Below are 12194 nucleotides of genomic sequence, written 5' to 3' on the forward strand. Positions count from 1 at the left end.
TGCTGCGTTTCGCAGTAAGTTATTAGCCTGCCATCAAGATGCTGTTTAGATAATGGCTGTTATTGCACAGGTGTTCAGTGATTTCACTGTCAAAGAGCTTCATGTTAAAGGTGAAGTGTGTCATTTCTGTGCCATCAAACTGAACTGCAATGGGCCAGTTGAGTTTAGGTCACAAAATTAATGAAAAAGTAATTCATTGTTGTGACTTGGTTTGGTGGCAAGAAATGACATGCTTCACATGAATGTCTGAATGTCTTTTCTGTTATCGTGTGTGTGTGTGTGTGTGCTTCCTCAGGACGACACGTACACAGAGAGCTACATCAGCACCATCGGAGTGGACTTCAAAATCAGGACGATAGAACTAGACGGAAAGACCATCAAACTACAGATCGTAAGTGTTAAGAACACTAAACTGGGGCTCCTATTTTCAATTACGATTTTGGCTTCCAACGATTGTGAAAACAAGATAATCGAGATAAAACGATTATTGCGCCGCATTCCGTTTCACAATGAAACTCTCTGTTGTGTTTTTATATCTTTAAAGCGTCCGTTATTAAAGTTCAAATAATAAGAAAGCAGGTTATGAAAATAAACTCAGAAACTGGCATTTCCCTGTGCGGTCAGCGCCTCGTCTAAGAGTTGCGTGACGTGACCGGGGAAGAGATTGAATCTTCTCGCGGCTGACGCACACTCCGGGGACGCTCGTCACTCGCGCGCATTTGCTGCAGCTAGATTATAACGTGATTGCTCGCGACGTGTTGAATTATAAAATATGTGTCACGTTCACTCTGTGTATCTTATCATGAAGATCGGCGATATGCAGCTCTTAAGAAGAGAAAGTTTGTTTTTTGTGAATTAAAGATGGATCGAAGTGAACATAAAGGTGAGAGAGTCTTCGCTCATTATAATACACACTGGAACAAAATAAGTTTTTTCTGGCTTGTTTTCCAAAATAATATCTAAAGCTCCTTTAAAACAACGTACATTTACTTTAGGAGCTATACTGCAGAGTGAAACAATTATTATCGGAGAATGTTGAATACAATATTTAATCAGGGCTCGACATTAACGCAAGTGGATTTTTGAAGGGGCAAGTGAAAGAGAATTTTACTTGCCCGACCGGACCAGCAGACTGATTAAAACATCAATAACCGGCTATATTTATGATAGTAGGCCTGTGTCACTTATGAGAAACTTCATATTCTTATTCTGCTGTTGACAGTAATGAAGAGTGCGTAATTTGATAATTCACTAGTGATCTAGTAACAGCTGCGCCCTGTTTGATTGACAGGCGGCGTATGTGTGTGTGCTGAACTTGCTCATGCTAATGCACACCTGAACGGTCAAATACAGTGCATCTGGAAAGTATTCACAGCGCTTCACTTTTTCCACATTTTGTTATGTTACAGCCTTATTCCAAAATAGATTAAATTCATTATTTTCCTCAAAATTCTACAAACAATACCCCATAATGACAACGTGAAAGAAGTTTGTTTGAAATCTTTGCAAATTTATTAAAAATAAAAAAACGACACATGTACATAAGTATTCACAGCCTTTGCTCAATACTTTGTTGAAGCACCTTTGGCACCAATTACAGCCTCAAGTCTTTTTGAGTATGATGCTACAAGCTTGGCACACCTATTTTTGGGCAGTTTCTCCCATTCTTCTTTGCAGGACCTCTCAAGCTCCATCAGGTTGGATGGGGAGTGTCAGTGCACAGCCATTTTCAGATCTCTCCAGAGATGTTCAATCGGGTTCAAGTCTGGGCTCTGGCTGGGCCACTCAAGGACATTCACAGAGATGTCCCGTACCACTTCTTTGTTATCTTGGCTGTGTGCTTAGGGTCGTTGTCCTGTTGGAAGATGAACCGTCGCCCCAGTCTGAGGTCCAGAGCGCTCTGGAGCAGGTTTTCATCAAGGATGTCTCTGTACATTGCTGCATTCATCTTTCCCTCGATCCTGACTAGTCTCCCAGTTCCTGCCGCTGAAAAACATCCCCACAGCATGATGCTGCCACCACCATGCTTCACTGTAGGGATGGTATTGGCCAGGTGAGGAGCGGTGCCTGGTTTCCTCTAAACATGACGCTTGCCATTCAGGCCAAAGAGTTCAATATTTGTTTCTCATGGTCTGAGAGTCCTTCAGGTGCCTTTTGGCAAACTCCAGGCGGGCTGTCATGTGCCTTTTACTGAGGAGTGGCTTCCGTCTGGCCACTCTACCATACAGGCCTGATTGGTGGAGTGCTGCAGAGATGGTTGTTGTTCTGGAAGGTTCTCCTCTCTCCACAGAGAAATGCTGGAGCTCTGTCAGAGTGACCATTGGGTTCTTGTTCACCTCCCTGACTAAGGCCCTTCTCCCCCGATCGCTCAGTTTGGCCAGGCGGCCAACTTTAGGAAGAGTCCTGGTGGTTCCAAACTTCTTCCATTTACGGATGATTGAGGCCACTGTGCTCATTGGGACCTTCAATGCTGCAGAAATGTTTCTGTACCCTTCCCCAGATCTGTGCCTCGATACAATCCTGTCTCGGAGGTCTACAGACAATTCCTTGGACTTCATGGCTTGGTTTGTGCTCTGACATGCACTGTTAACTGTGGGACCTTATATAGACAGGTGTGTGCCTTTCCAAATCATGTCCAATCAACTGAATTTACCACAGGTGGACTCCAATCAAGTTGTAGAAACATCTCAAGGATGATCAGTGGAAACAGGATGCACCTGAGCTCAATTTTGAGTGTCATGGCAAAGGCTGTGAATACTTATGTACATGTGATTTTTTTTTCGTTTTTTATTTTTAATAAATTTGCAAAGATTTCAAACAAACTTCTTTCACGTTGTCATTATGGGGTATTGTTTGTAGAATTTTGAGGAAAATAATGAATTTAATCCATTTTGGAATAAGGCTGTAACATAACAAAATGTGGAAAAAGTGAAGCGCTGTGAAGAGCAAAAAATGGTACTGTGAAGGAATACAGTACGTTATCTTTGTATTGAACCCGGAACATTCCTGTAAAAGTCATAAGGTGTGCATTTGTTGTGTTGACAGTGGGACACAGCCGGCCAGGAGCGATTCCGCACCATCACGTCCAGCTACTACAGAGGAGCCCACGGGATCATCGTTGTTTATGATGTCACAGATCAGGTGACCAAACATTTCATTGTCATGGCAACACCAATGTAAATAGTTACGGCTCAGGTGATCTTTAGTTAAGTGTTAAGTGACGAGTATCGTATTTATTTTACTGTATGCTTAAAATGTTTTTCTTCAGGAGTCCTTTAATAACGTCAAACAGTGGCTACAGGAGATCGATCGCTACGCTAGTGAAAATGTCAACAAACTCCTGGTTGGGAACAAGTGTGATCTGACCACGAAGAAAGTTGTGGATTACACAATGGCAAAGGTGCACACAATATGTCCAACACACAATGATCGGAAAATCCATTTGAAATACAAATATATTCAGAACAGGGCTGCTTTACGCCATTTTCATGTGACGTCAGCCCAGAATCATGGAGTCATGTGACATTTTGTCCCAAACAAGTGTAGACGAGGAAGAACTTTATTAAGTGGTGTTTACATTGTTTACTTGGTGAATTATGCAGAATTTGCCCTTTTACAACAGCTTCAAACGGGGCTCCTTAAATGAAATGGGCCCGTTCATTTAACACAAGCAGAACTCATTTTTTTCTGTGTAAATCGTGCGTAAGATAGGGTCCGTACAAGGTGCTTGAATTTGGCTTTTTCAAATTGAAGTCATGGAAAACCCTTCAAAATAGCCACTTTTAACAAGAGGTGCTTAAAAAGTGCTTGAATTATAGAAAATCATAAAATATGTTGCTTAAATCATTTAATAAATGAAATGTATTTATTTTCGGGAAAACACGACGACAGACCACTAGACCGCTGCTGAAGCGGACAGCGTATAGACGGTGCGGTCACGTGACACCTGTTACTTTTGGCAGCGCTGTTCAGAACGGGCCAATCATAATCAAGTGTTACTGGAGGATTTATAAAATATATATTTTATAGATACTGCTGTTGTGGATTTAACAGATATAAATTTTTGCATCTATCAGTTTTAATTACAATTTACTTTCTAGAGTGAAAAAAATGAGATGAGATGTAAAACGCTCTGGGATTTGAATGGACGATTCAGTTTTGTGAGGCGTCTAGCGCCCCCTTCTGTAAAGACTGGATTTTGAGTCTCACAAAATAGGTTCTTTCTGACAACATTTGGGTCAGTATCAAAATATCTGGACTAACATGACATTGACTTTTTTAGTTATGAAAAAGCTTTCAAGTAGCCAAAAAAAAAAAAAATGTAAAAATGAAAAGGTTTCGTTCTATAACCTAACCTTTAATGATATGAAATGGCTTGACTCTGTTTTGCACATTTTTTAGAAAATATATTTGAAATTGTCAATTGCCTGAAACAAATCCTTGTTCCCTTCATCTGGTACACCACTTCTAAAACATGTTATTTATGTTTAATTTGTACTTATTTTTAATAAAAGCATTAGTGCAAGGCTGAACAAGTATACAAAAATGCAAAACAAAATTATGATTAGTAATTTAAATAATCATGCCATTGGTGTTATCAATGATAAAAACCTTTTTTCTTTCTTCTTTTTTTTTTTTTTATGTTTAAAAAAAATAAATAAATAGTGGAAAATAATTTTTAAGGTCAAAGTTCAGAGGCTGCTTAAATATGCATATAGTGATTTATCCCAGCATGTTCAAAAGTTAGACATTCACATTTTAACTCATATTTTCACACACAAATATTTGGGGTTGTACCCCGTTTAACCCTCATTAGTGTTAATTTAGTGTTAACTTGCTTCATTCGTGAAACAAAATTAAATATTAAAAGAAAGAACAACAGTCAAATTGTCCTTTATGAATAAAAATAATGTCAGCATGTTACAAAATGTTTACCCTCAATGTTCATGGGCAAAAACTGAACTGAACGGAAAATTTCAGTATTTTGTAAGTTGGAAAGTCACATTTTTTGAGAATGTCCCATTTGCAGTTTGGGTCAGTTCCTCACATAAATCTGTTGTGTGACTTTAGGAAACATGAAACACAGCACATGAGTCATATGTGTTTACAGACACAGTTATTCGCTTCTGTTGGAAAGTGAAGTGTGTTTTAATGAGCACACTACAATTGCACCTCAATTTCATCATGAATGAACCAAGAATTGTTACTGTGAGAATATGTAGTTAAAGATGCTCCTTGAGATATGCTGTACTTGTAATAAGTGGTGCTTTATAAAAATACATTAACTGAATGAATAAAATATTTTATTTAAAATGAATAAATAATTTGTTTTAATGACATCTCGAGCATAGTCCTTGAAAACAAATAAAAATGTGCTTGAAAAGTCCTTAAAAGCCCTTGAATTTAACTTTGAAGCATCATTTTGATAGAAGTGCAAATAAATAAGAACAGCAATAACAAATTTAACAAATAATTAAATGAGTGATTTTAACCATATATATAAAAAAATTAAAAAAATGCTTTTTCTTTTTAAACCATAGCCAATACTTAGAAACGCTTCGTAGAAAGTATCGTTTTTTTCCAAAAGAAGTGCTTGACGGGGTGAAAGGTTCATGGAAAGACGCAGTTTGCGTTTGATTTTCTTGAAATAATTAATGCTCTCTTACATGACTGAATGGACAGTTTTTTTATTTGACATGAGCTCTATAATTTAGGTTCATAATTTAGTATTGGCATCGGTAAATCACGTTCAGTTGATAACATATGATCAATACTAATGCTGTTAAACCCATAAATAAACACATCGGGCAGGTGCGTACACAATACAACGGGGGAATAATAGAAAAAGCACACGCACTGTCGTATAGCTTACAAATCTGTAATATCTTACAGTGTTTCGGTCAAAGATCTTCTTCAGGTTCTCTATTCATTTCTCTGAAGATTCTTCCAGTTGCGAGTATATCACTGTTACCATCATGATTTACCCGAGAAGTTTCACAAATGATGCGGGTGAACTGAACCAGAGAAGATTAATGGTGGTGGATATCCTCCTCCCATTATTTACAGTCATGTCAAACCATTTTTACTGACTTTGTTTGATTCACAAAAGAACATCAAATGAATTTTCTCATATATTCATGAATGAGGCCCATTGTGTGTGTGTGTGTGTTTATACTGTATATAACTAATATATAGGCTACTATATAACTAATGTTATATAACATGAAGCCATATTTCTAAATAAAAACACAAGATGTAAACTATGAGTGTCAGCATGATTTTAGTGTGATAAAATCACTTACAGGGTTTACCGGCATTGCATTGTCATTGCAAGAAAGTTGTTATATTGGATATATCTTTATACACAGAAACATTTAGTAAGTGATTTTACCACACTAAAATTATAACACGTATATAGTGTATTGTGAATGTTTATAGACTGGTCCCATTCACTCCATTGTAAGTGCCTTACATTAACTGTGATTTTAGTCTTTTTTTTTTCTTTTTTTTTTTTTACGATGGACTAGTCGAAAATCTTTTTAGCGGTAATCAACATAATTGAACAAAAAATATTTAAAGCATTAATGCATTTTACTTGTATTACTTTGTGTGTATATATTTATATTTAGAATTCCTCCCAAAAAACTGTTTTATCCCCATATATTTACACTGGGTGACGCCTATTTGAGATCAATTTGTTACTGTCTTTCTCAGGAGTTCGCAGACCCTTTAGGCATCCCGTTCCTGGAGACGAGTGCGAAAAGCTCCTCTAATGTAGAACAGGCCTTCATGACCATGGCGGCTGAGATCAAGAAGAGAATGGGCCCCGGGGCCACTGCAGGAGGACAGGAGAAATCCAACGTCAAGATTCAGAGCACGCCGGTCAAGACGTCCTCCGGAGGGTGCTGCTGAATCCCCAATGCCCTAAACAAACAAATAACACCATTAGACCACAGTAACCTTACCTACAATACGCCACAGCTGAATTAGGAGGGGAGAGAATGTTAGTGTGTGTGTGTGTGTGTGTTTGTAACTAAAGACTGAGAATGTAATGAATGGTATTGAGAGGTAAGAAAGGGTCAAATTAAATATTGCTTGATTTTGTATCATGCATGCACATAGCTGCATGAACAAACAAACATGTTTCCAACAGTTTGATACTAAATTTAGTAACAGGTCCACAATATACAGGTTTAAACATCTCAAGTCCAATTAAACAAACATCCAAAAGCACTTCTGACGTTTTTAGAGGACTGCAACTAGATTTTGCTTTGAACTTCCTCATCGGAACTCTGAACGAAACAGTGGACTGTGATGTCATAATTGACCCCTGACACATCGGTTCCATTACTATGACTCCCGGTGAAATCTCATTCAACCGCTGCCGTCTGGGTGGACCGTTTGCCTGTTTGCGCATTTAGTTTTTTCTTCATTCTGTCCGTTTTTTCTTTTATTTCTGCTCAACAGCATTTCAATATATTGGTCCACTGAATAGGGTCACAACACTTCAAATGATCTTTATTAGTTGTCAGTAAAATGCATTACCACTTTTCTGACGTGTACTAGTTGAACGGCATGATTTTGTTTGCTTATTGATTTTTTTGTAACAATTTGAAAAATGAACCAAAACTTGACCAGCAGGCCACATATAGTAAATCTAACTGTTCTTAATATTACAAATTTGTTAACTATATAACTGGTTTTGATGCTTTACCACCCACAACATTAAGTAAATCCTGTAAACTGGATTCAGAAGCAACATTGCTGTCAAAATGAATCTGTATCAACATTTGTTTACAGACACTCGGACAGCAATGCAGGAACTATATCACATGTAAGTATTATAAATATATCTGTATAAATGTAATCACTTAAGTGCGGATCCTATTGAGCAACAAATGACAGATGGGATGTGATATCACAATGTGTAGTTAATGAAACATCATTTTGATTTCTCTATTCAAGGAGGGAATTGTACTTTTTGGTTTTATGTCACACAATGTTTAAATAAAGTATGAAGAAAACATTTAATAAAAATGATTTTATCTGGAACATTTTGTCCAAGGTCGCTTGATAAAGTGGCACGAACTGTGTAAACCTGTAAAAAGCTCCTATGTCACATATGATTTTCCTCAACTCATGTTGTCTAGAGATTTTTGTCTACTGAATGTTCTTGGGAAGATGTTTTGTCCGTGGAACGGTTCAAAAACACTTTAAACTGCATTACAGCCTATTGAAGAGACTGTTCGTCTATCCATCACAGCTACGTTGTTATTCCCGCCAAAAATCAAAGATGGCGCTGCTGTGAATAAGATCAATATATGACGGTAGCTCACTTTATCGGCTTTGTTAAAGCTATAAACAGTTGTTTATGGATAACACAACAACAGTCACTGAAACAATGCAAAAACACTATCAAATGTATGTATTATAAAGGTATCTATAAAAATGTCATTAAGTGACAGGAAATTCACAAGAGCAGTATATGCAAAATGATGTATTGCATTATCTGCATGCAAACAGCCATATGTATGCTGTCCCAACAGTCAGAATAACCGTAGACAGGAGAAGATTGCATGTTTTGCTCCTTATTTCGACTAGATGGCAAAGTTATCCCAAAACTGATGTTGTGCTGTAGTATATGGAGGATGTAGGATTAATCTTTCATCACTGTTGTCTGACTACACATTTACATCTTATCATAAGCCATTTTATCAAGCTTTTATTATAGTGTAATCTAACAGGAACGTAAAACGTTTTATACCGTTTACTTCTTCAGGCAGCGTTTAATCTGTATTTTCACTTTGTTATCAAGGTCATGTGTAATAGCCTGGTTTGTTCAGTAAAGGATTTCCATGAACTTTAGGCCGACCTGATGATCAAGGCGTGACCCATTGCAATCCATGTGAGTTCAACATGCCCAAACAAGTACAGTACACCTTGACAGATTATGTAAATATTGAACATTGCACGACCCACATGCATTAAAAGGACAGTTCACCCAAAAGTGAGAATTCTCTCATCATTTACTCACCCTCATGTCATCCCAGATGTGTTTGACTTTCTTTCTTCTGCAGAACACGAAGATTTTTAGAAGAATATTTCAGCTCTGTAGGTCCATACAATGCAAGTGAATGGTGACCAGAACTTTGAAGCTCCAAAAAGCACATAAAGTTTGCATAAAAGCAATCCATACGACTCCAGTGGTTTAATCCATGTCTTCAGAAGTGATATGATAGAGCAGTATTTAAGTCCTTTTTTACTATAAATTCTCTCCCTGCCCAGTAGGTGGCAATATGCATGAAGAATGTGAATAATCAAAAACAAAAAGAATAGGAATGTGAAAGTGGATATTTATAGTAAAAAGGACTTAAATTTTGATCTGTTTCTCACCCACACCTATCAGAAGATATGGATATAACCAGTGGAGCCTTATGGATTACTTTTATGCTGCCTTTATTTAATTTTTAACTTGGGTCTGCTGATTGCTTTTAAGTTGTAAAGTTGCTTTTCTTTGATGTGCATTGAAGTATTCCGTCTTGGTTGACAAACCCCTTGAGATAAGTGACAAATAATCAGACTCGGAAACAGCAGATTGACTTTAGCTAAAATTGACCTGTACTTACTGACATTTTGAAACACTGCCCCTTGTTAGTTAAAGCAATAAGTGTTGCTGGGTGTATAGGCACGTGTGAGCTCCATTTTCTGGGTGAAATGTCCACAGAGGGGCGCCAAAAGCGAGTTGTTTTCAGCTGTACAGGCATATTTTATAAACTGAACCCTCCCAACCCAAACCTCAAACCTAAACCGAACCATCAGTGGAGAAAAAAATGTAATGTTTGATAGAAAAATGCAAACTTTGAGTTGCACTCGCAAATGATTTTGCTTTGTGTTGCGCCACAAGTGGAGGTAAACAAACTTGTAACTTGTCAGAGAGTTGGCGTAATGTGTCTGATCTAAGGGTACCGGAACTCTTGGAAACAACATGCCGACTTCCTGTGTGATCACATTGCAGAATACTCATCCAATAGGTCACTTGTTAAAGTGGCACAATTACCTGCTGTTCACTGGGCAGCCAGCCAGTTTACCTTTAGTCTGACCTGTTAGTTTTATGATGGGTCAGTCACTTCTTTATTTTCACTTTCTGTTTTCTCTTGGTGTGTTAGTGTTTGCTGTGTGGTATCAACCCTGTCGCAATCGAGATATCTTAACCTTGCAAAGTCCAAAGTTTGAAAAGGTCTTACAGTCGGCTTAAGATGTGAGATTGTAAGAGTGCAAAATAGGTTCACAACAACTGACTGTTGGAAATACTTATTAAAAACACAGTGTTGCTTTCTGTTTCTTTACTTAAGAGTTTCCCATTGAAGGGAAAAATTCCCAATTTATACACATTTGCATGAACAATTTTAACAGTAAGATGATATGCTCTAACTTATATTAGCTCTAACTTAGACTTTTTAAGTCTCGTAAGTATGACATTTTGAGGGTGTAAAAATCAAATAAAAATGCTGCTTTTATTACAGTTACTTCCTCGGTGGTTAACTGTAAACCAGACTCCTCCCTGAACCACAGGGGATATAAAGTGGAACTTTTTGATAAATGCTGAACTTCAGAAGAGCCGAGATACCACTACATGTTACTGGAGCAAAATGACTGAAAGACAAAGACGTGAAGGTAGTGAGTTCATTTTAATGTCGATTGAGCTTAACTCGTATTGAACCCGGAATATTCCTTTAAACCACATTAAACGTTTTGACTATAACGGTTTTCTACGGGGTTGAAAACGCTTAATGTGAAAATATTGTCTTTCCTTTTGGATTAGGTGTTGTTGTTTTGGCAGTACATATTGTTTATGACAAGGGACATGTGAGAGACATTTGGGTCTTCCTAGTCGTTAAGTACACGGTCACGTTAAGTGTTAGAATGTGCAATGGCTATTAAAAGTGATTTTCCACGAATATGGTACAAAACAGTGCCTGAAAATAGTTTCTTTTTCAACAAAAAATATGGTCAGTGACGGAAGGTGCATTTTTTAACAAATCAGTTAACTCATCGATTCAGTGACTCACTCTTAACACGATTAAGACGTTCATTTGTCTCCACCTACTGCCGTAAAATTGCAACTTCCAGAAATAGTGACTAAACGAATCCTGATGGTGAATGTATTCAAAAGAATCAAAAATACCAACTTGAATTCCTTGACCTGCATTATTGAAAAATAGTATATTTATTCATTATTAAATCTCTTTTGAAGGACACCTGCTATAAGCATTGCATTGAAACTTTCTTTCCTTATCTGCAGATGAAGATTCTAATATAATTTACTCCAAGAGGCTACGGAGTGAACGACCCCCCATTGATTTCAATGTTTCAAGTGAGTTAAATCGGAAGTTATTGGATGGAGAAACATGGAAAATCCAAAGGAAAGATTTCAAAAAACCAAGTGTGCAACTTGCATCAGCTAACATTGACATACTTGATACCGTAAACATAATTGACACGTATGACAGACCGAAAAACACCAAAAAAGAAGGCCGCTATGCTGGATCTAGAAGATATGTAGATGGTTTTGAAGACAAACCAGGAAAGAGACTTCCCAAATTTGGAGCTCAAGCAGAAGCAGGAGTAGGTCGTGCCCGAGCTGAACTCAGTGTGTTAGAGGCAGAAGCCAAGGGTCCCAACGCCATGGCTGGTGTTGAAGGAAGTGTGCTTGGAATTGGAGCGATGGCTCGGGCTGAGATTGGCAGCACATCAGCCAAAGCTGGCCCACTTGGTGTTAAGCTGGGTCTTGGAGTCGACACTGGTGCATCTTTTGGTGTGCGTGGGTTGGAGGCAAAATTCCTAGGAACTGGAATCTCAGTTGGTCCAAAAACCAGTGTATCTCTTTTGGGTTCAGAAGTTACATGTTCAGTCATGTAGACATATTGATTATCTCTGAATGCTTTTACGTTGGCACAACAGCTGGCCACGTATTTAATTGTCCAATCTTGCAGTTGTCAATATTAGCATCTGGTCAATAATTCTTCTCAATGATTTTAATGCTTTCTCACAGTTATGTGTATAATTGGACTCTAAGCATCATTACTGTCTAAATAATACTTGTATACCAACATTTGTTCACTGACAGCACAACAGTGTAAATGCAAAGCAGGAAATTAGATTTATGAATAAACGCATCTGTATGTAATAATTCA

The 12194-nt window shown here is 37.7% G+C and overlaps 2 protein-coding genes across 2 annotated transcripts in view; both read left to right on the forward strand.

The window, feature by feature from the left end:
• The window catches only part of LOC127444214 (ras-related protein Rab-1A-like), an 11881-nt gene extending 3844 nt beyond the window's left edge, over nucleotides 1–8037 (forward strand). Inside the window, exons 2-6 of the mRNA XM_051703481.1 lie at nucleotides 1–14; nucleotides 296–391; nucleotides 3046–3141; nucleotides 3269–3400; nucleotides 6715–8037. The exon at nucleotides 1–14 is cut by the window's left edge and continues 59 nt beyond it. Of these exons, the coding sequence (XP_051559441.1) occupies nucleotides 1–14; nucleotides 296–391; nucleotides 3046–3141; nucleotides 3269–3400; nucleotides 6715–6912 (536 nt within the window). The 3' untranslated portion in view covers nucleotides 6913–8037. The remainder of the gene's footprint in view (nucleotides 15–295; nucleotides 392–3045; nucleotides 3142–3268; nucleotides 3401–6714) is intronic.
• Nucleotides 8038–8613: 576 nt separating this feature from the next.
• Nucleotides 8614–12194, forward strand: LOC127444213 (uncharacterized). The gene is made up of 3 exons (XM_051703480.1): nucleotides 8614–8905; nucleotides 10524–10674; nucleotides 11303–12194. The coding sequence occupies exons 2-3, from the start codon at nucleotides 10650–10652 to the stop codon at nucleotides 11917–11919; spliced, it is 642 nt and encodes a 213-aa protein (XP_051559440.1). The 5' UTR covers nucleotides 8614–8905; nucleotides 10524–10649; the 3' UTR covers nucleotides 11920–12194.

The sequence above is a fragment of the Myxocyprinus asiaticus genome, chromosome 7 (genome assembly GCF_019703515.2).
Source record: "Myxocyprinus asiaticus isolate MX2 ecotype Aquarium Trade chromosome 7, UBuf_Myxa_2, whole genome shotgun sequence".
Taxonomy (NCBI): domain Eukaryota; kingdom Metazoa; phylum Chordata; class Actinopteri; order Cypriniformes; family Catostomidae; genus Myxocyprinus; species Myxocyprinus asiaticus.